The sequence below is a fragment of the Colossoma macropomum genome, unplaced genomic scaffold (genome assembly GCF_904425465.1).
Source record: "Colossoma macropomum unplaced genomic scaffold, Colossoma_macropomum, whole genome shotgun sequence".
Classification (NCBI taxonomy): Eukaryota; Metazoa; Chordata; class Actinopteri; order Characiformes; family Serrasalmidae; genus Colossoma; species Colossoma macropomum.
Window position 1 is genome coordinate 2001014 of NW_023494785.1, and position 23113 is coordinate 2024126.

General features: G+C 39.3%; 1 protein-coding gene across 1 annotated transcript; it reads left to right on the top strand.

Annotated features, from left to right (window-relative positions):
• The first annotated feature begins 13532 nt into the window (after nt 1-13532).
• Nucleotides 13533-16724, top strand: LOC118815275 (pentraxin fusion protein-like). The gene is made up of 3 exons (XM_036581281.1): nt 13533-13644; nt 13767-13828; nt 15956-16724. Exons 2-3 carry the CDS (start codon nt 13771-13773, stop codon nt 16588-16590), a joined length of 693 nt encoding a protein of 230 aa, XP_036437174.1. The 5' UTR covers nt 13533-13644; nt 13767-13770; the 3' UTR covers nt 16591-16724.
• The last annotated feature ends 6389 nt before the right edge of the window (nt 16725-23113 follow it).

Consider the following 23113-nt stretch of genomic DNA (forward strand, 5'->3'; position numbering starts at 1 on the left):
AAACTTCACTACCATGGTGAGAAGTGTCCTGGACTGTAGCCTAGTCAGACTCCTCTACCATGGGGAGAAATGTCCTTTCTGGTGGCCCAGTCAAACTCTAGAGCCAGAGCCAGCTTTTCTCCACTTTTCCTGACTATTCTTTTTTCTGCCTCCATAGTAATTTTCCTGCCCTCAATAGAAATTATATCCTTAAAAAATAGGGTTTAAGGACTTTAACTGTTTTTGTGTGGGAGAATCCTTGTGTTTAATCAAAGCATTAATGATTATAGTTTAGGTGCAGTTTAGCTCCACCCATTGAGACTACAGCTGCCTATTCAGCTTAATGCCACCCATTCAGCCTACAGAAGTGTAGCTCTGCATATTCCTTTTGAAGCAATCTGTATAAAATCAAGCACTCAGCCATGCTGTCTGCCTTTACACACATTTGTGAAAGAATAGGTCGTTCTAAAGAGCTCACTAAATTAGAGTGTGGTGTTGCAATAGGATGCTACCACTGCAACAAGTCAGTTTGCGAAACTTCTTCCCTCCTAGATTTTCCACACTCAGCTGTGAGTGGTATTTTTGAAAAGTGGAATAAGGAACCACAGCAAAATGTCAGACCACGTAAAGTTACAGAGCAGGTCACTGAGTGCTGAGGAGTATACATAACCAGTCATAACCATGTCTTGGGATGTCTTAAGACATGTCTAAAGACACATTATGAAGACGTCTTAGGACATCTTGAGGCATGTCTTAAGAAATGAAGACATGTCTTTAAGACATGTCTATAGACACGGATCTTAAGATGTCTTGACAATAACAACATCCCAAGATGTTTTAAGATGTAGGATGCATAATATGTATTTTTAAATTTTACCTACACTTTTTTTTTAAATAAATCTTTTAAAGGGAATTTTAAAACGTAACATTATTTATAGCAAAAATTCTAGTAATTAAATTTTATTAAATTTTTTTTGTTCTTTTTAGGATGCATAATGGTATCACTTATTTTAGTATTTATATATATATATATATATATATATATATATATATATATATATATATTGTACATTATTTTATAAACATACAAACATTACATACATTAGTACATACTACATTTATACATTTCAGAACAAATTTAACAACAAAAGTAGTAATAATAATAATAATAATAATAATAATAGGCACATGGTTCCCAGTCTGTAACTTTCTCTACAATAAGCCATTTTATATGAAACCACTAAATGACTTTGTTTACATCGCAATGACAGAATCAAGTGTACAAAAATGTGAAATTCGCCTTTAAATGTTTCTGTTGCATTAGAAAAGTGAATCAGTGAAAATTTACTTGTGAGTACATACCATGCCTTCAGCATGGTGGTAGTATGAGGGAAGACTCTTATGCAACTATTTTGTAACACAGCGTTGCTGTAAAATTTAAAAATCTAATTCAGTTCTTTTAAATACCTTTTTATAGTAATTAACCCCTAATGTTTTAAAAATGGGTTAAAATTACATTTTTTTACAATTACTATTTTATACTTGCTTCATTTTTTAATGAAGGTATCCTTTTATCAACTTTTAAAATAATAATAAGAAGAAGGAGAACAAGAACAATAATAAGTATGCATAAATTACAGTAATGTAATTTAAAGGGGTATGGAAGTTTTGTATTTCCTTGTTAATCTGTTAAAAATTCAGAATACTTCTATATTCAAAAAAATTACTCTGCAATCCAAAGCATAGCCCATGAAAAAGCACCCACATAGCTTTCAAAAAATATAGATTACAGTTATTGTTTATTGTTTTTACAACTGTGTATATGCATAGTACAATAGCGTCATCACACTTGATATGTTCTACAGACAAGGAAAAACATGTTAACTGACTTTGTGTAGAAATTTGAAATATACTGCAATAACTACACAGTTCCGACCAATGAATCTGATTTTAAGGTCTGCTGTTACTCCGTACATAAGTTATGTTAAAAGTTATTAGCAATATAGTACTATGAACAATTATAAATGATGGAAAACAATTTTAGAACAAATTCATTTGGACTGAAAAGAAAAACGTACCAACAGAGTAATACAGAGGTCTGAACCCCAGCAGCACTCCTAACATACCTGAGCCAGGTAATGATCAGCTGTCAAACAATTAATACCCGACTCAGATGTGCTGGGAGCTGGAATAGAGCCAAGCTGTGGACATTTTATGTGGACATATGTGGTCACAGGAAACAGGACACAGATAACTCGATGTGCATATTTCCATGCCGTAATGCCTGAACACTAACATTACTGATATCACACTGCTAATGTTACTGATCTCTTCTTTTAGAGTTAAATCCGTGAAGAGTGAGAGAGCTGTCAGATTCAGAGCCCATCGCTTCTTCCTCTGTTTTTTCTCAGTGTTGGTCTTCTTTGTCGGAGATATAAGGGAAATGCATCTGTTGAAAAATGAATTTTAAGACAATAAATTTTAAATTACTTTTGGATCTGCATATACAAGCAGGCTGAATTTAAAGGGGACCTGTTATGCTAATTTCCAATGTTCATAAATTTATTTTTGGGGTCGACTATAATACATTTACCATGCCAAGCTCGCTGGTAGGTGGGCAATAAGGACTGTGTTATGGGATTACATCATCTTGTAACAAAGGAAAGGGCTGGGGAACTCCAGCCCTCAGGCAGCTGAGAAAAGTGGTTTCTGTGGGAGAGAGTTTCTCCCTCTGGCATATACTTTCAGCTTTGTATCTTACACACACAAAAAGCTACATAACGCAGTAAATAAAAAGGAAAGCATTATATATTCCCTTTATAAGTAGAATATAATGTACTGTATACATAATTTTACTCATCTAAAATCAACTCAGGCATTTAGTACACAAAGAAATGTGACAAGGCTTTAAATAATACCTATGCATGAACTCCAGTGTGGCACCCAGCTCACACGCATAGCTGATGTTCAGACAATGATGTTCAGTGTAATGAAAGAAGCATCAGGATGAGGCCACTTGGGTAAGAGCACAGTGGAGTGCTGAGAATGATATGGACTGCCACCATACTGGATGAGGCCCAAAGAGAGGATGTTCCTTTGGAAGGATTGAAAACAAGAAAGTTGATTAGATAATTCACAATTCTATTGTTTTCATCCTCTAACATGCCAAAGTGCCATAAACATGCAACAGAAATGATCATTTGCTGTTGAGGCAGGTGTGAGCTTAGTACTGATATCTGTATCTGTTAAAAGCTGTGTTAAAGGAGAATTACACGATTTTTAGGCACAATTTCATCATTAAGATGCAAAAAAGTAGTTTGATACAAAATGTTCCATTGTGGAAAAACTTACAGAGTCAGAGTTGTTCATAGTGGCAGTGATAAGAACCAGGCGTTTGAAGAGTTCAATGCCTCTAATCTCTCACAGAGAATTATTACATGAAATGATTATTAATAAGAGCTGAACTCTATTACAGCATGTTTACCACATGCTGTATGCTATAAATTGTAGGGCTCTGAGACTTGCAGTATTACACATTAAAGCACTGTGAAGAAGTAAATTCATAAATATTGATACAGTGCTGGTGATATTGCCATATCGATATTTTGAACACAGCTGTAGTGGCAAATAACATATTAATAAATTGAATGAATAAAGCTCAGATATTTGAATACTGTAACCCAGCTTTACCTAAACATTCTGCTCTTCTGTATTACCATAAATACTTCATGAAATATATTTGTTTGAAATACCCACCAAATCTAAACATTTGTCTGACATTCATGTAGTTTTATTTAAAAAATTAAAACTTGAGTCTCACCAGTTGCTCAGCTTCAGATGATTTCTGATGAGAAACATCTAAAACAAAACAGACACATGAGGTAAATGCAGCAAAACAACAACAGCAAGGCATAACAATGAACTTAAACACAAAACAAACTGGTCATTATATATTACTAATAAATGTAGCCGAGTAAAACATAGATTATTAATATAAAGCACAAATAATACATTTTAAAAATACTCTAGAAAGTACAAATCCACCGAGACGTTACTAGAGTAAATGTAACTGAGCAAATTAAAATCATTACTACCCTCTCTGAACCACACAGACTGACGGACTGTGATCACTCTCATTGTTGTATTGTTCAGTGTGCTGACCCTGCTGCACTGTGATCAATCTTAGATTTAATTCTGAGGCAGCCTTTCATTTGTTCCAGCTACCTAAATGCTTCAGCTGACTGATTCTGCTGCCCACTAGCATAACATCTCACCTGTCCATCCTCCAAACCTTATGAGTGTCCATGGCTTCACTGCTGGGATGAGACGGCTGTACAGAGCTGAAGCCGCTAGCTAGCTAACTACATACGCTACCCTAATGCTGGTGTCTTCACTCGGCAGATCCACCCAGAAATACAGCAATAAAAATTTACTCCAGCTGACTGTTAGTGAGGCTGCTTATCTCATTCAGTCACTACTCACCTTTTAAAAGCAGAGTCTGACCGTTGCAGTCATAACTCCAGTCTCCACTCTACTCGGTCCAGTCAGCTGGTTAGCTTAGCTAACTATGCAGCTGAAAACTCCTCGTTTCTGGGAGCTGAAAGCGTCACCCGGCAGGCGGCGCTGTCTGAGTAAGGAGTGTAAGAGAGTCTTATCGAGTTTTAACACTTGCTAAACAAACTCGATAAACTGACCACGTTAGTGACCTGAGAGACCCGCTCACTGTAACGGCTGTAACGGTCGCACTTGGCTTTAAACGGAGGAGCGGCGGAGAGCGCTCGCGCTTCAAAACCGAATGTCCAAGCGGCGGAGTCCTGCGCTCTGATGGGTCTGAAACTCCCGCCAGTCTTTTGTTTGTCCTCCCACAGATCTTTTCTCCGCCGGTTCGCGCCTCTGCTGTACTAAATGAACTGTGCTGTTTTGTTTCTGTTTGTTTGTTTGTTTGTTTTTTTTAATCTAGACACAGAATAGAAAACTGCAAACTCTTAAATACATAAGGCAGCTGTACAGCATTATCATACAGCATCACTGGAGGCCATGTCTTAATATACTAAAGTCGAAGTATGAAGTTGGACATTTAAACAAAAATCTGTTTATGTAATTTTACGTGGTGAAACAATACAGGTCTTTATATTAATACTCAAATACATTTGTTTATTATTGTTCGTGTTTTCCAAATACCTGGAGATAATCATTTTGAAAGTTATACATGGTATATAAAAAGTTTGTTCTCTTTTTCTGTTGGGCCAAATTAAAAGTCCTAATGGTCAAACTTTGGGCAGCCCGTGATCTGCTTAAGAAAATAAACAGAAGTGTAGATGATGAAGAGAGTGAACCAGGTGCTTTTTCTGCATTAAGTTTTGGTGGTATGTGATCTCTAAAGTACACAGGTTAGCTGTTACGTACATTTACTTCCTATTAGTTCAAAGTTGTTTTATCTTGGTTCCCAGCTTGTTGTCTCTGGTTACAATTGTACATTTGAAAATAGATCAATGTTGTGTTAAATTAAAATTTATTCTGCCATGAACTTCAATGATATAAGGAAATGAGTTTAAACATTTTAAGGTAAGGTAAATGGTTTAAGAATTTATTTTTTCTTTTGCTGTTTTGCTGCTGTAAACACATTTCTGCAATAATCAAAAAACAAAACATACAAAAAAAAAGAATCACAAAAGAACAGCAAGTAAAACCTTAGTGAATGTTCTTTTAGTAATATCACACAAAAACCATAAGATTACAGAAGGCTGTTTCTTGAGGACATACTTGTTATATTCTCATTATATTTTATATATTATTCTATATATTAGGCAGTGCTGTGGTAATCCTGGTACTCCGCAGTTGTAATTTTGTAGCGTAAGTTTGGCAGTACCACAGGAATACCACACTCATACCACAGGAGTTTTTGTAATGGACCACTCTTTGAACTCAACTGAACTGTCTTAAGACACAACATCTCTGTGTCTTAAGACAAAGTGATGTCTTAAGTCGTGCCTCGTCTTCAAGACACACAAAATAATTACTTCTTTGTCTTAAGACGTTAACTTTCCTGTCTCAAGACAGAGATTGTGTCTTCACTCATACGTCTTAAGACGTTCTTGAGATGTTCTTGAGATGTCTTGGCATAAGAAAATGTCTCAAGACATCTTATAAATACTGTCAAGACATCTTAAGACACAGTGACAGCCGGGTATGTAGTGCATAAAAGTCACCAACGCTCTGCTGATCAATAACTGGAGTTCCAAACCTCCTCTGTCATCAACATGTTAAGAGCTTCATGAAATGGGGTTTCATGGCTGAGCAGCTACATACAAGCCTAAGATCAAAATGCACAGTGCCAAGCGTCAAATGGAGTGGAGTAAAGCGCCACCACTGGACTCTGGAGCAGTGGAAACGCATTCTGTGGAGTGATAAATCAGCTTCTCTATCTGTCAGTCTGGTGGACGAGTCTGGGTTTGGCGAATGCCAGGAGAACGTTACCTGCCTGACTGCACTGTGCCAGCTGTAAAGTTTGGTGGAGGAGGGATGATGGTATGGGGTTGTTTTCAAGGGTTGGCCTAGAACCTTTAGTTCCAGTGAAGGGGAACCTTAATGCTTCAGCACCAAGACATTTTGGACAATTGTACACTTCCAGCTTTGTGGGAACAGTTTGGGGAAGAACCTTTCTGTTCCAGCATGACTGAGCCCCAGCGCACAAAGCAGCTCCATAAAGGCCTGACTGGGTGAGTTTGGTGTGGAAGAACTTGACTGACCCTCACAGAGCCCTGACCTCAACCCCATCAACACTTTTGGGATGAACTAGAATGGAGATTGTGAGCCAGATCCTCTCATCCAACATCAGTGTCTGACCCATCCAATGGACAAATGGGCAGAAATTTGCACAGACACTCTCCAACATCTTGTAGGACGCTTACCAGAAGAGTGGAAGCTGTTATAGATGCAAAAGGGAAAACAACTCCATATTAATGCCTATGGATTTAGAATGGGATTCATAAAAGCTCCTGTAGGTGTGATGTGTAGGTGTCCCAATACTTTTGTTCATATAGTGTATATACTGAGCCCACACAGAGTGCAAAGCAAGGTAAATGATGGATATGAAGATTACTTAATCTTGCTCAAATATTATCTAGCAAAACCCAAAATGTGTTAAAGTTGTGTCCGCTTTACAGTAAAACCTTTAAAAACGTACTAGTATTCCACTAATGCAGTGGTGGGCAATTAACGTTCCCAAGGGTCCACATGAGAAATTGCAATGGTTTTAGAGGTGCAGACTAATATACGTAACTCAGTTCTGCCCAATGCATATATACTTATACAGTATATATAATATCCCTTCATAAAAAAACAGTAAAGGAAACATTACAATGATACAATGAAAATGTGGACAGAATTATATCATTATTTAATGAACTTGTGATTGTTCAGTTTAGAAAATTGTAAAATTTTGCAATGTTTAAAAAAACGTTCATCACAACCTGACATAAAATAGCAAGTTTTTCAAAGACCAGCATCACTTTAACCTAATAAAGAACAGTAAATGAAACATTTCAATGATGCAATGAAAATGTGGAGCACAGAATTATAGCAGTGTTTAACAAACATTTATAAAAACAGTTTTACAAATGTGCAGCATTTAAAAAACTAACATCACAACTTTACACAAAAAATCTATTTTTTTAAAGACAAGCATTGCATTATCTTTACACAAAAAGCAATAAATGCATCCAGCTTTGATTGTTTGTTCCACCTCAGTTCTTTTTTTGTGTTCAATGAGAGAAATCTAGCCTGTTTTGGGCTTGAACAAGTCAGGTTGAATATCTGAGGTGGATATGCGAAGGACAGCACACAAGTGATCATCCCTGAGAGAGGATCTGTATCTGGATTTGTTGAACTTCATCACTGAGAATGTTTGTTCACATATGTAGGTAGATCCAAAGAGAACCAACATCCTCTGAGCATGCCTCCTGATGTTATGTGTGGAAGGTTTTCTGAGTTTTTTGAGAGAAGAATAAAACTCCAGCAGTGATACTGACTTAAAATGCTCTGCCAGTCCAGTAGATTGCCAGACTGCACATCAATGGGTTCAAGCTGGACATCACTGGGTGCATTATCCACGCTGCATGTAAAGGGAGAAGAAATCATGTGCATTTCACTCTCAACTGTTCTGAAGTCTTCCAATTCTTCTTGAAAACTGACTGTGCAGTGCCCCTAACATGGATAAATACCTGTGGAGGTCAACTTCCTCATGAAAGCCGTCACCAAGCTGGACATTTCATGTGCAAAGAGGTGCAAAAAAGCTTGGTATTTAGTTCATTCATTAGTGTCAACAGCAACAGCCAGATCTGCCATCCAGTGTGTATCTGAGAGCTCTGGGATGCCCTGGCCTTTCTTCTCACAAAACACCTGAATCTGTGCTCTCAAGTCCCATACTCTTTGAAGGACCTTGCCAAGGCTGAGCCACCTCACAGCTGTCTGGTAGCCTATGTTACTATGTTCACTTTCATCCCTTGTACAAAGATAAGTAGCTGGGCTGTATCGTGGACATCACAGCTCTCATCCAGAGCCAAGGAAAAAAAGTTAAAATTATCTGCTTTGTTTTAAGATTAGATTAAGTGACCCTTACTAGTCCCACAATGGGGAAATTTCACCTTTTAACCCATCCATGAAGTGACACACCACATACACACTAGTGAACACACACACTAGGGGCAGTGAGCACACTTGCGTGGAGTGGTGGGACACTTCAGTCATGTACTGTTGGCTCTGGAGATCGAACCGGCGACCTTCTGGTCCACCAAACATTCTTTGACAAACTCCCCGTCAGAGAATGTCTTACTGTTTCTTGCAATGTTGTGGGATATTACCAAGCTGGTCCTGACTGCTGCATGGCTGGATGAGTGGAGCTTTGTAAAAAATCCTTGCTGCCTTTGCAGTTTCGCTAGAAAATCTTCAGATGCCCTGTGCCCGCTCTGCATCAGTCAAGTTCTTGTATTTCTCTGTGTGTTTACTCTCATAATGCGATTCAAATTGTAATCCTTAAACACAGCTGTCTGTTGTCCACAAACTAAGCACACAGCTTTACCTTTGACTTCAGTATATAAACACTTAGAAGTCCATGCCTTGTTAAAAACTCTGCACCAATCTTTCTTTTTTTAACTTTAGCTGACATATTTAAGGGCTAAGAGCTAACTTCTTGAAAGCTGAACAACACATTTGTTGACACATTTGAGTGAAGATGCATAAGCGCACTGACCGGACAGACGCAAATCTAAAGACAAACAAAAAAAACAGTTGTCTTCAAAATAGTGTAGTTGTATTTCGTGCACCTATCACAGTGTAATAGGTGTCGTAGTTACACATTTACCTTTGACTTCTAATTTACCAACGATCTCATGCGGGCCGGTCAGAGATAGTCAGAGGGCCGGATGTGGCCTGTGGGCCGTACAATGCCCAGGTCTGCACTAATGCATGGGTTTTAAATATGCCATTAACAGTGTGATTGACCAGAAACCAGCTTTTGCAAAACAAAACACATCAAAGCATTTTTTTCCTTCCCTCCCCCCATTTTCTTCCTGACCAACAGGTGGCAGAAGCTTGTGTATATATATGGGTGTGTGGTAATGTGACCATGTGTGGTGGATGAGATGAAGACTTCGGGAGGACGCAAAGGTGAGGATCCATCAAATCTTGTCAATTTATTAAAATTTACAAAAAAAAGTTGAAAAAAAAATACAACAAAGGAAAAAGGAAATGCATTAAAACAGCCACCGGGCTTCTCCCAGCCTCCATGTCCATGAGCCCGCCTGCTAGGCCCTGCCACCCTTAGCAGATGACACATCTGCTCCAAGCTGTGTTACCCCTGTCACATGCACTGCTGCCTTAATACCTCCCCTTCCCTGGAACATACCATGCTAAGGGGGTTACAAACAAGAGAAGCATTAAAACCAGTATATAATATACATCAGTCAACAAAGACACCATTAACGTAGATTTCTCTGCATACATATCATAAATCTACAGCGTAATCCAATGGTCGATTTCTCCCTTCTCTCTCTACAGGAGCTGCTGACAGAGGACACCCCCCTCTTGAGGATATCCACCAGGTAAGTACCACTATACCCAACAATATAATTTCTCACCGGTGTGTATGTGTGTTCTCAAGCTAGCTTAATCCAATTTAGATGTATCTTATATTACTAAAGGTGTAGAGCAGATGTAAACCTCATTGGTGATGTGTCTGGCGCCTTGACATCATCACAGGGTGTTCTCTGGTGTTTTCTATTGACACGCCATTGTTCTGTGTCCTGATGAAGGCCTGAGAAGGCCGCAACGCGTCGGCACATTTTTATACTTATTGCCATTGTAGTATCTGGAGTTCCATGTGTTATCTGACTTTGCAGGTTTGGAATGTTTAAGTTAGGTGGCCCCTGGTCCAAAGGTCCAAGGGTCAAGGTCCCATAGGGAATGGACCCCTTTCTCTTCCTTTCCCTTCCTCTCTTAGTTCCAGATAGATGAGATTATTTTAAAAAGGACCATAAGTTCTGTTTCCTTTTTCAAAAACAACCTCCCTATATAAGCAGTTGGTTATACTGTTCTGGAGGGAACACTTCAGAATTGGCACGGATCCCCTCTCAGGTACTTTATAGTGCTTGATATGATACTGTTTTACTTTGTAATAAATATCTTATACAAGCAAGATGGTGTCAGCGGAGACTTCTTCATCATCTTCACATCATCGCTATTTAATAAACACCACCATGTTTCAATAAAGGCTTTTTATACTTTTTCTAAGGACGGTGTGCCCCGGATTTCTTTGCTCTGGGATTTATTTTGCTCATGCCTTGTGGATGTGGATAGATAGTTTTTTGAATTTTTTTTTTGCCTCTCTCAGCATATAACCATTTCTTTTTTGAGTTTTCTGGACCTCTGCCCCATTGAGCACCTTTTTGTGACCTCTGTAGTGCTTCTTCATTTCCGTCGTTTCACTTCAAAGCATGATTTGACAGATTTCTTGCACATTCTGCTGATTAGACTAGAGGGCTGTTGTGGAAGAGAAAATGGGAAGCTCATTTGTAAATGCGCCGTTAGTAATGTTTAATTTTTAATGACCAATTGTAATGTACTTAATGGCCACTCATTTGTGTTTTGTGTTACTGGTCAACGTGTTTTTGTTTTTTTGCTTTGTTTTCTTGTTCTCTTGAATTAAATTCATATTGAAATTGACTACATTTATTCGGAACGAATGCAAAAGTGCATTTCCATCCTTAGTGCTAAAGTCAGCTTCATACAGAGTTATTGTGTGATTTAACTCTTGATTGCAGAGGGTTTAGTTGAATTTTACTTAAAGATATACTGAGCATTTACAAAGCAACTACAGTGGACCATCCAAATAAAGTGTTACCACAATATTGCATAATGGTTTAATTGGAAATAACATAAATTAGTCTTTGTTTTGTTTCGTTTGTTTATTTTAGCATTTAAAGGTCAAATTGTGTTTTTCATACAATCCTGTTTTTCGTATTACACTCTACATCATTTTCCCCCATTGTCACACATTGTAACATACCCCAAAAGGATCTCTGCATGATCTGTATCTTTTGCTCATTCTATTTTCATTTCAGAAACAGAAATGACAAAAAAAGATAAATGAATAGGTATTTGATTTTCTTTTCAAAATCCAAACAAAAGAAACAGAGAAATAAGTAGAGTTTTTGTTTTCCTTGTCAGAAATAACAGATACAATGTAAAAGCGAACTACATCCCTTTTCTTTCTTCGCATGGCTTTGGAATCATACTCTGAAATAATTTTGCACATGGCGAGAAGAGCACTAGCTTCCACAGCAATATCTGCGACTATAGCTGTAACATCCTGTCTCCCTCTGTCCCTGTCTTTTTCCATTTCTTCCTTTGTTTTCTTGTTTCCCACCACCTTGTGTGTTTGTTTACATCTGCCATGTGTCTTTGTTTTCCTTGCCATGTGCTTTTGTTGTTATGTTAGCTCCTCCACTGTTCTGCCCTGTGTTCACCTGTTCTATGTCTCCTAGCCCCGCCCTCTCAGTTGTCTCAGGTGTTCCTTGTTTTCTGTGTTAGTATTTATACCCCTGTGTTTTCTTTGTTCCCCAGCCAGCATTGTTTGATATTTGACATTGTCGTTTCATGTTCCTGGTTTAGGTTGGTTATATTTGTGTTCTTCCTTCCCTGCTCGTGATTTCTTTGTGTTCGTCAAGACTTTGTTTCTTGCAATTGTACCCCGCCTCCCACTGCACCCCAATCGTTACAATAGCGTATGATTATGGGGAAGAAAGAGGTTTTGAACTGAAAATAGCTTGAGTTGACAGTGACGCACAATCGGAGTTAGAGGTGGCAAAAGCCATAGATGAGCTAAGCATCTGTATCTCCAAAATGGTAACTTTACAGGAGAAGGAAAAAACCTACTTTACTTTTAATGTAAGTCAATGGAACCAGACTTTTTTCCAAGTCATTTCACTCTTCATGAAATTTACACACAATGTAAAGGACAACAGGCATTTTCAAATTATGTAGAAAACATCATTCATCATTCATTCATCATCATTAACCGCTTAATCCAGATAGAGTTGCAGTAGCAGTTGGGAGAGCAGAGAATCCCAGATGCCCCTGTCCCCCGCAACTTCCTCCAGCTCATTCCGGGGGACACCAAGCCACTACCATGCCAACTTGGAGATATATAATTCCCTCCCAGGGTCTCGTCCCAGTAGACCGTGCCTTCTACACCCCCACCGGGAGGCGTCCAGGGGGCATCCGAATCAGATGCCCAAACCATCTCAACTTGCTTCTCTCAATGTGGAGGAGTAGCGGCTCTACTCCGAGCACCTCCCGGATAACCAAGCTGCTCACCGTATCAAGTGGAGTGCAGCCCACCACCCTGCAAAAAAGCTCATTTCTGCTGCTTGTAATTGCTATCTCATTCTTTTGGTCATTAACCACAGCTCATGACCATAAGTGAGGGTCGGGATGTAGACCGACTGATAAACAGAGAGCTTTGCTTTATGGCTAAGCTCCCTCTTCAGCACTACTGTCTGGTACAGTGACCGCGTTACGGCTGCCGCCTGTCCCAGCCTGAGGCTGATCTCACCATCCCTCTTCCCATGACTCGTGAGCAAGACTCCGTGATAATTAAACTCCTCCACCTGGGGCAGGTCCTTTCCCCTTACCTGGAGTGGACATGCCAGGCTAGGACCATGGACTCAGACTTGGAGGTGCTTTATGCCAGGAGTATTCTTAACTTCTATCTTAACTTCTATCTATCTAGATAAATAGATAAAATTTAGAGTCAGATATTGAATTTAAAGCAATGTGTAGCAGTGCACTTGTATGTGCATGCGTGTATCTTGTATAAATGCTGAGTTGACTGAGACGACTGAAGAACATGGAGGTGCATGTTGGAAGCTGAGTTCTGAATTACTGACCCCTCTCTGGCTCTCAGCCTTGAGCCCATATTTCAGATTACTGTAGATTGTGCAAGAGTGCAGGGCGTGTAAATAAACATGCTATAAATGCAGAAGCTGCAGCACCAGCTTTAGACTTGCTGTGAGAGCAGCTGGAAAATAGATGTAACTGGTCACAGGAGCCAAGAAAGATTCTGTAGACGTCTGGAGAGTCTGAGTGACTGTAGAGCTTCACTACCAGGTGAGCATCCACACTTCTTATTCATCACTTACAGCCACTTTAGTTTTACTGACATTAAATGTGATTGTCAGCTGTGTGTAAGTTGTGAAGGTGGCTAACAGGTTGTGCTGAAATGTTCACAGTAAAATGAAGTCTGTGCTCGTTCTGCTGGGTGTCCTCCTGCCTCTGACCTGCTTTGGTCAAAGTAAGTTTATCTACACGATTCTGTTTCATGAAAACACAATAACAACACTGTATTATTATACTTAATAATAACACCAATTATAGTAATTATAATAACACAGCATTAATAATACTACTAAAAAATTAACAGTAACTGTACCTTAAAGTCTTTTCTTTTTACATTAAATTACATTGAAAGTAAAGAATGTTTTTATCCTTACTATTTTGGAGACACTTGTTATTCTTTGGACAGTGATGTGTATTTCTAAAGTGTAATTTGTTCAACAGCATAGATAGAATGCACATAAGTAACAAAGATAATAGCATAAATATAGATATTTATAATTTATGCTATACATTTTCTGATTGTATTTTATTATCTGTATGTTACTTATGTGCATTCTATTTTAACCTTTTACGTATTAATGTATAATTTTATGTATGCTGTTGGAACACTAATTTCCCTTTAGGGATTTAGAAATATAGGTTCAGTTCTGAAATGTCTATAAATTTTGCTCAATTCAACTTTATCATATCTAGTCTATGCAGATGTGCATGGTGTATCTAAGCTTATGCCTGTATTGTGTTAGATTACTTCAGTGCTGGATCATGTGTTGAAGCATGATAGCTGTAGGATGTTTGTTAAATATTCTATGTTAAGGTGAGATTCATTTAATACATGATGGCAACAGTTATCTATATAACTTATAGTTAACCATATAACTTATATAGCAATCTCACAGAACATACTCAGCTCTGTTTCCATTCTTGACCCGGAGACCGCAATTTGCGAGCAAAACGGTTGGTCACTTCTAGGTTTCATAACTTCAGAACGGTTTAAGATATGAACATGTGACATATCAGGACATTCAGCAGACCCTCCCCTAACTAGCAAGCATGACATCATCGAGCTGTGACGTCAGCAACAGTGAGTAATTCGGCTTGGAAAATCACCCACAATCCTGATGTTATTGCTCTGCTGTTTGGCCTTCACATTGCAACAAAGGGTTAATACGGCACCATGATTCACAGATCAGATCCCTCATCAGACTCTGCCTCACCATCCAGAGTGATTTCATCCACCTGTGACCGTCCATCAGCCAGAGATCCAGCTCCAAAATCACCTAAACCCACTTGCTACTGTTATATTATCACATTGATTTTGAATATTACAAATATCTGATATTAAATATGCAACTCAATTTGTAATTAAAAATAAAGCCTGTCTTGCTGTGTATCAGAGTTTTAGCACTCAGCATGAATCCAAGAGGACAGAAAATCAATAAAAAATCATGTCCGCCTTATGCTAATTGTTTACTTTTACTCGAAATAACAAATAGAATGAATCACCATCAAGATTATTGCAATTTCAGCTCACAGACACTCCAGACAAACAATTTCTGAAAAGTTAATTACCACTGGACTTGTTTTCAAGATCTCTTTAATTAAAAAATTACAAAATTTCGTAGGCACTAGGTACATTTTTGATCAGAAATGACCCAAATTCATAAAGTTATCAAATATCTGTTTGATATCTGTTTGATTGTTTTACTTGGCAAACAATGGCATGTCTGAGCAGCCCAGAGTCTCCTGAAAATAACAACATATGGTATGTGTGACTGTCACATGTAAATACTTTATAATTGCAATTGTAATTGACTGATTTTAGCTTTCTAAGGATTAATCCATCAGTATGGAAAAGTATTTGTCAAGTAATCTGGATTCATATCAGGGGTGAGGAACTCCAGTCCTGGAGGGTTTGGTGATGTTCCTGCTCAAGCACATCTGATTTAACTCACCCCCTGGTTTATAGCATAAAGTTCCCTGGCTTCAGCTGTTTTTGTGCTCGCTTCATAAATATTTTATGCTACATCCAAAACCACATTCTACCACACTAATTAAGATGCCAAAACTAGTTCACCATCATTAGCTGTTGCATCCCACAGCTACAGAACACATACAGTCAGAACGCCACTAAACATTAAGTGCAAGTCCATTTTTACACTGTACTCGTTTACTTTCAATGAAATGAAACTTTCAGCATCATTAATCACCCTTGACATCAGTTTACTACCTCGTCACTCATTCTTTTCAATCAAATTACACTTTAAAATGTATCATAATGAAAAGAATATTATTTGCCTTTCAGGTGGTTTGACTGACAAGGGCCTGTTTTTCCCCAAACCGTCTGCCACTTCCTATGTAAAGCTCATCCCCCAGAAGCCCCTGAATTTAAAGGCCTTTACTCTGTGTATGCGTCTGTTTGTGGATCGAGCTGTAGTAAACCAAGGCAACCGTGAGATCATCCTCTTCGCTTATTGCACCAAAGATGGTGACGAGCTTAACGTGTGGCAGGAGTATGGCAAAATCTCCTTATACCTGAGAAGCAGCTCAGAGGGTGCTTTCTATGCTGTCCCACTTTTCTCCATCTTCGGCACAAATCTGTGTGTCACCTGGGAATCCAGCACGGGTCTGACTGCATTCTGGGTGGACGGCCGCCGCAGCACTCTGCAGGTGTACAGGAAAAACCACAAGGTCCAGTCTGGTGGTGTTGTTCTCCTGGGTCAGGATGCTGACTCTTTCGTTGGTAGCTTTGATATAAACCAGAGTTTTGTAGGTGAAATTTCAGATGTGAACATGTGGGATTATGTTCTGACAGACGATCAGATTAGAAACTTCAATGAGAAGGTGTGGGTGGGTCCAGAACCGAATGTTCTTAACTGGAACACTATGCAGTATGAAGTAAATGGGAATGTCCTTGTAGTGCCAGAGAAGTACAACTGATACGTAAGACACCAATCACTGTAACCAGGTCCTGAAAACCAATAGTGGGCCATGTTTTCTGCAACAATGCTGTAATCATGTACCAGTATGTATGCAAATCACAAAATTGTTAAAACAATAAAAATAAAAACTGTATGGACAAACAAACCTGTATTCTGAATGTCATCAAAACAGCAATACAACATGGGTGGTTAAACATTTACATTACTAACAACAATTATTATTAAAGTGTAAAAATTTGGGAAGAAGTGTCCTGGACTGTAGCCTAGTCAAACTTTGCTACCATGGTGAGAAGTGTCCTGGACTGTAGCCTAGTCAAACTTTGCTATCATGTTGAGAAGTGTTTTGGACCGCAGCCTAATTGGACTCCTCTACCATGGTGAGAAATGTCCTTTCTGGTGGCCCAGTCAAACTCTGCTACCACAGTGAAAAGTGTCCCAGTTCATGGCCTAGTCAGTTTCTGCTGCCTGCTGTACAAAGTCACCGGCTATTAGAAACACTGCTACTGTGACAAAACGTGTTCTGATTCATGCTTAGTTTAGTATTTTGGTTGCAAGAGTGGTCGTGTCGACAAAGATTTGAAGTTTTGCTGGCTCTTTAAAGTCTCTGTATGGTTGAAAAGCTTGTTAGGATTCCTTTATGTTTTTTATATGGTGCTGTTAATTTTTTAGAAAATATCTATACCTCTTAATTTATGAACAAAGTAATTATGATTTTAAACATTCATAGAGCCAGATTCTGTTCACTTTTCCTGACTGTTCTTTTTTCTGCCTCCATAGTAATTTTCCTGCCCTCAATAGAAATTATATCCTTAAAAAATAGTGTTTAAAGACTTTGCTTTTCTTTGGGAAAATTCTTGGTGTTTAAGTAAAGCATTAATGATTATAATGATTACAGCAGTTTAGCTCCACCCATTGAGACTACAGCTGCCTATTGAGCTTACTGCCACCCATTCAGCCTACAGAAGTGTAGCTCTGCCTATTCCTTTTAAAGCAATATGGAGTGTTGTTCCGAAAGAGTTATTAGAGTGGAAGATGTAGGAAAATTATTAAATGTGGTGCTGTTGCTGGCTGATGACTGCACCCTTCCAAAGGATCCACAAATCTGAAAGAAGTGGCTAAAGTTCATGCTTTTCTCCACAGCCCTGAGGATTTCCTCCTGAAATTATCAGCTTGTGCCACATTTCTGTCTGGACTGTTTTTTGAACAATGAACAATACATGACGGCCAACAAAGGTCATTTATATATATATGAACTGATGTCTACTGATTTTTAGAAAAAGTCCCCAGCTAGTCAGACCATCAGACAATCATGAAAGGACTGGCCATGTTTGTTGAATGACTGGTTTATGATTCCTCCAATTGTCCCCATCCATCTTGAAGCCAGTTGTCCTCTTCCTCTTTTACGGTCAGCTCTTCCAAGCATGATGGTCTTTTCCAATGAACCATTTTTTCTCAAAATATTAAAAAAATTTGTAACTTCAATTTGTTTATCTGGGCTTCAAGTAAAAGGTGAGGCTTGATTTGATTGAGGATCCATTCGTTTGTTTTCTTTGTTGTCTGAGGTTCTCTTTAAGGTCTTCACCAGCACTAAAGTTCAAAGGCACCAATAATTTTCCTGTCTCGCTTGTTTATTGTCCAGCTTTCACATCCAGAAAAGAACCACAGAGAAGACCACAGCCTGGACAGCTCTGATCTCGGTCTGTAGAAACAAATCGTATTTAAAGATGTTTTCAGGATCCTTCATTCTTCTTCTCCTGATTGCTGCTTTGTCTCATTTCTTGGGTGCTGGATACTCTGATGTTAATGACTGATCTGTGTAGGCAAAAGCTGTCCACCGTTTCCTCATCGTCTCCATCGCTTTTAAAGCTAGCAGTCTTTCCTGTCGTCATAGCTTTAGTCTTCTTCATATTGAACCGAAATCCCATCTGTTCACTTTGTTCTTTAACTTTCCTTAAACGTTCCTTAACTTTCAGGTTTCCAGATTTTCCGCTATGAGTGTTGTATCATCTGCATATTAAGGGTTATTGATGTTTCCAATCCTGAATCCTTGATCATCTTCCTCCAGTCCTGATTCTCTCATCATTATGTTCTGCATACAGGTTGAACAGGTATGTTGATGGTATGCAGCCTTGTCTAACTCCTTTTCTGATGTGGAACCAACTTGTTTGTCCATTTTCTGTCCTGACTGTGGCTTATTGATCAGTGTAGATTCCTCATTGGAACGATGAGATGTTCTGGTATTCCCATTGTTTTTTGTTTGCTTTTTTTTTTGTTTTATGTGGACAGTGAAACAAAGGTTGACTTCCTTCTTGAACTGCTTGTCTTTTTCATTGATCCAGTGAGCATCAATGATATCACTCATTCCTCTGCCTTTCCTGAACTGTGCTTGCATGGCCAGGTAGTTCTCTTTTGATGTGAGGCCCTAATCTATATTGAATGAGCATAATTTTACTGGCATGTGATATTAGGCAAACTGTGTGATAGTTGCACACTCTTGCCTCCTTTCTTTGGTATTGGGGTAATTGTAATGTTAGTCAGGGTGATCTCTGTTCACTCGTTGAGAAATGAGTGAAACACATTAACAGAATTGCATGAAGAAAACTGCCAACCAGTAAGCTTGAGGAACAGTGTGAATATAAAAATGGCAACAACAGAGTTTTTCCTTTCTGCGATATCAAATGCATACTAAAGGTATTAGATGTTACTGAATGTGTTTAGGACAGTGTGTTCAGTTTTCACTCATCACTACTTTTTTAAAATAAACTAAACCCAATATGGGCAGAATTATCACTGTAGGGATTCAATGTATGTGTTTGTGTAATGCATGCATTATTAGTCAGTGTGTCTCTGACAGTTGAAAATGCCCATTTCAACTATCAGGGCAATAATTAAGAAGTTTCAAGCAATGGGAGATCTATAATAATCTGCTGGCAAGAGGACAAACGCTATATGGACAAAAATACTGGGACAGACCCTTTAATCATTGAATTCAGGTGTTTCATTCAGTCTCATTGCCTCAGGTGTATAAGATCAAGCACTCAGCCATGCAGCCTGCCTTTACACACATTAGTGAAAGAATGGGTTGTTCTAAAGAGCTCACTGAGTTCGAGTGTGGTGTTGCAATAGGATGCTACCATTGCAACAGGTCAGTTTGCGAAATTTCTTCCCTTCTACATTTTACACACTCAGCTGTGAGTGGTATTTTTGAAAAGTGAAATTGTTTAGGAATCACAGTAACTCATCCACAAAGTGTCAGACCACGCAAAGTTACAGAGTGGGGCTCAGAGTGCCGAGGAGCATGGAGCATAAAAGTCTCCAACGCTCTGCTGACTCAATAACTGGAGTTCCAAACCTCCTCTGGCATCAACATCAGCACTAAAACTGCGCGTTAAGAGCTTCAGGAAATGGGTTTCTATGGGAGAGCAGCTGCACACATGCCTAAGATCAAAATGTACAATGTCAAGCGTCAAATGGAGTGGTGTAAAGCGCCACCACTGGACTCTGGAGCAGTGGAAACGTATTCTGTGGAGTGATGAATCAGCTTTTCTATCTGTCAGTCTGATGGATGAGTCTGGGTTTGGTGAATGCCAGGAGAACGTTACCTGCCTGACTGCACTGTGCCAGCTGTAGAGTTTGGTGGAGGAGGGATGATGGTATGGGGCTGTTTTTCAGGGGTTGGTCTAGAACCCTTAGTTTCAGTGAAGGAAAATCTTAATGCTTCAGCACCAAGACATTTTGGACAATTGTACACTTCCAACTTTGTGGGAACAGTTTGGGGAAGAACCTTTCCTGTTCCAGCATGACTGAGCCCCAGTGCACAAAGCAGCTCCATAAAGGCCTGACTGGGTCAGTTTGGTGTGGAAGAACCTGACTGGCCCTCACAGAGCCCTGACCTCAACCCTATCGAACACCTTTGGGATGAACTAGAGCGGAGATTGTGATCCAGGCCCTCTCGTCCAACATCAGTGTCTGACTTCACAAATACTCTTCTGGATGAATGGACAAAAATTCCCACAGACTCTCTCCAACATCTTGTAGGACGCTTACCAGAAGAGTGGAAGCTGTTAGAGCTGCAAAGGGGGACCAACTCCATATTAATGCCTATGGATTTAGAATGGGATTCATAAAAGCTCCTGTAGGTGTGATGTGTAGGTGTCCCAATACTTTTGTCCATATAGTGTCTATGCTGAGCCCACACAGAGTGAGAAGGAAGGTAAATTATGATATGTAGATACTTAATCTTACTCAAATATTATCTAGCAAAACCCAAAATGTGTTACAGTTGCGTCCTGCTTTACAGTAAAACCTGTAAAAAGTACTAGTATTCCAGTAATGCATGGGTTTTAAATATGCCATCAACAGTGTGAATTAACAGCATCATCAAGAAACCAGCGTTTGCGATACAAAACACGTCAAAGCACGTCCCTCCCCCCATTTTCTTCCTGACCAACAGGTAGCAGAAGCTTGTGTTTATATTTGTATGGCTGTTCTCTGGTGTTTTCTATTGACACGCCATTGTTCTGTGTCCTGATGAAGGCCTGAGAAGGCCGCAACGCATCGGCACATTTTTATACTTACGTAATACTTAAATACTTTTATTAATACTTTATACTTAAAGGCTTTTTGTACTTTTTCCAAGGACAGTGTGCCCCGGATTTCTTTGCTCTGGGATTTATTTTGCACATGCCTTGTGGATGCTGATGGATAATTTTGGGTGTTTTTTTTGCCTCTCCCAGCATAGAACCATTTCTTTTTTGAGTTTTCTGCAGCCATGCCCCAGGAGCACCTGTCTGTTTGTTTCATTTTTGTGACCTCTGTAGCGCCTCTTCATTTCCGTCGTTTCACTTCAAAGCATGATTTGACAGATTTCTTGCACATTCTGCTGATTAGACTAGAGAGCTGTTGTGGAAGAGAAAATGGGGAACTCATTTGTAAATGCGCCATTAGTAATGTTTAATTTTTAATGACCAATTGTAATGTACTTAATGGCCACTCATTTGTGTTTTGTGTTTATGGCCAATGTGTTTTTGTTTTTGCTTTGTTTTCTTGTTCTCTTTGAACTAAATTCATTTTGAAATTGACTACATTTATTCTGAACGAATGCAAAAGTGCATTTCCATCCTTAGTGCTAAAGTCAGCTTCATACAGGTTAACAATGGGTCTTTTTTGTTTTCCTTGTGAGAAATAACAGATACGATGTAAAAGTGAACTACATCCCTTTTCTTTCTTCGCAGGATGGCTTTGGAACCATACTCTGAAATAATTTTGCACATGGCGAGAAGAGCACTAGCTTCCACAGCAATATCTGCGACTATAGCTGTAACATCCTGTCTCCCTCTGTCCCTGTCTTTTTCCATTTCTTCCTTTGTTTTCTTGTTTCCCATCACCTTGTGTGTTTGTTTACATCTGCCATGTGCCTTTGTTTTCCTTGCCATGTGCTTTTGTTGTTGTTAGCTCCTCCACTGTTCTGCCCTGTATTCACCTGTTCTATGTCTCCTAGCCCCGCCCTCTCAGTTGTCTCAGGTGTTCCTTGTTTTCTGTGTTAGTATTTATACCCCTGTGTTTTCTTTGTTCCCCAGCCAGCATTGTTTGGTATTTGATGTCGTTTCATGTTCCTGGTTTAGGTTGGTTATATTTGTGTTCTTCCTTCCCTGCTCGATTTCTTTGTGTTCGTCAAGACTTTGTTTCTTAGTTTATCTAGTCAGTTCGTTTTCTTAGTAGATCCCTTTGTTACCCTGTTTTCATAGATTCTCTAGGATCCCCGTGCTGTTTACCTACCTGCCTGTCATTTGGAGTATCCACCTAAGGACTTGAATAAAACACGCTCGCGCTTGTACCGTGCCTCCACCTTGCCAGCCCAATCGTTACAATAGCGTATGATTATGGGGATGAAAGAGGTTTTGAGCTGAAAATAGCTTGAGTCGACAGTGACGCACATTTGGAGTTAGAGGTGGCAAAAGCCATAGATGAGGTAAGCACCTGCATGATATTTAATCATACAATAAAAATACAGATCGCTGTTGTCAGAAGAAAATCCTCGTATCTCCAAAATGGTAACTTTACAGGAGAAGGAAAAAATCTACTTTACTTTCAATGTAAGTCAATGGAACTAGACTTTTTTCCAAGTCATTTTGGGCTGTTTCTTTTGGTCCATTCTTCATGAAATTTACAGACCATGTAAAGGACAACAGGCATTTTAAAATTATGTAACAACTGAACTCGTCACCAACTCTTTACCACTACAGTCCGGTACAGTGACTGCATTACTGCTGCCGCCCATCCCAGCCTGCGGCAATCTCTCCGTCCTCCCATCACTCGTGGGCAAGACCCCGAGATACTTATACTCCTCCCCCCTGGGGCAGGTCCTTTCTCCTTACCTGGAGTGGACACACCATCCTTTTCCGGGCTAGGACCATGGACTCAGACTTGGAGATGCTGATCTGCATACCAACCGCTTCACACTCAGCTGCAAACTGCTCCAGTGAGCGCTGGAGGCACCCATGCGATCCAGCCAAAAGAAC

Coding starts and splice junctions, on each gene's coding strand:
- LOC118815275 (XM_036581281.1), top strand. CDS start 13,771: ATGAAGTCTGTGCTCGTTCTGCTGGGTGTCCTCCTGCCTCTGACCTGC. Junction 13,829..15,955: donor TCTGACCTGCTTTGGTCAAA/GTAAGTTTATCT, acceptor TTTGCCTTTCAG/GTGGTTTGACTGACAAGGGC.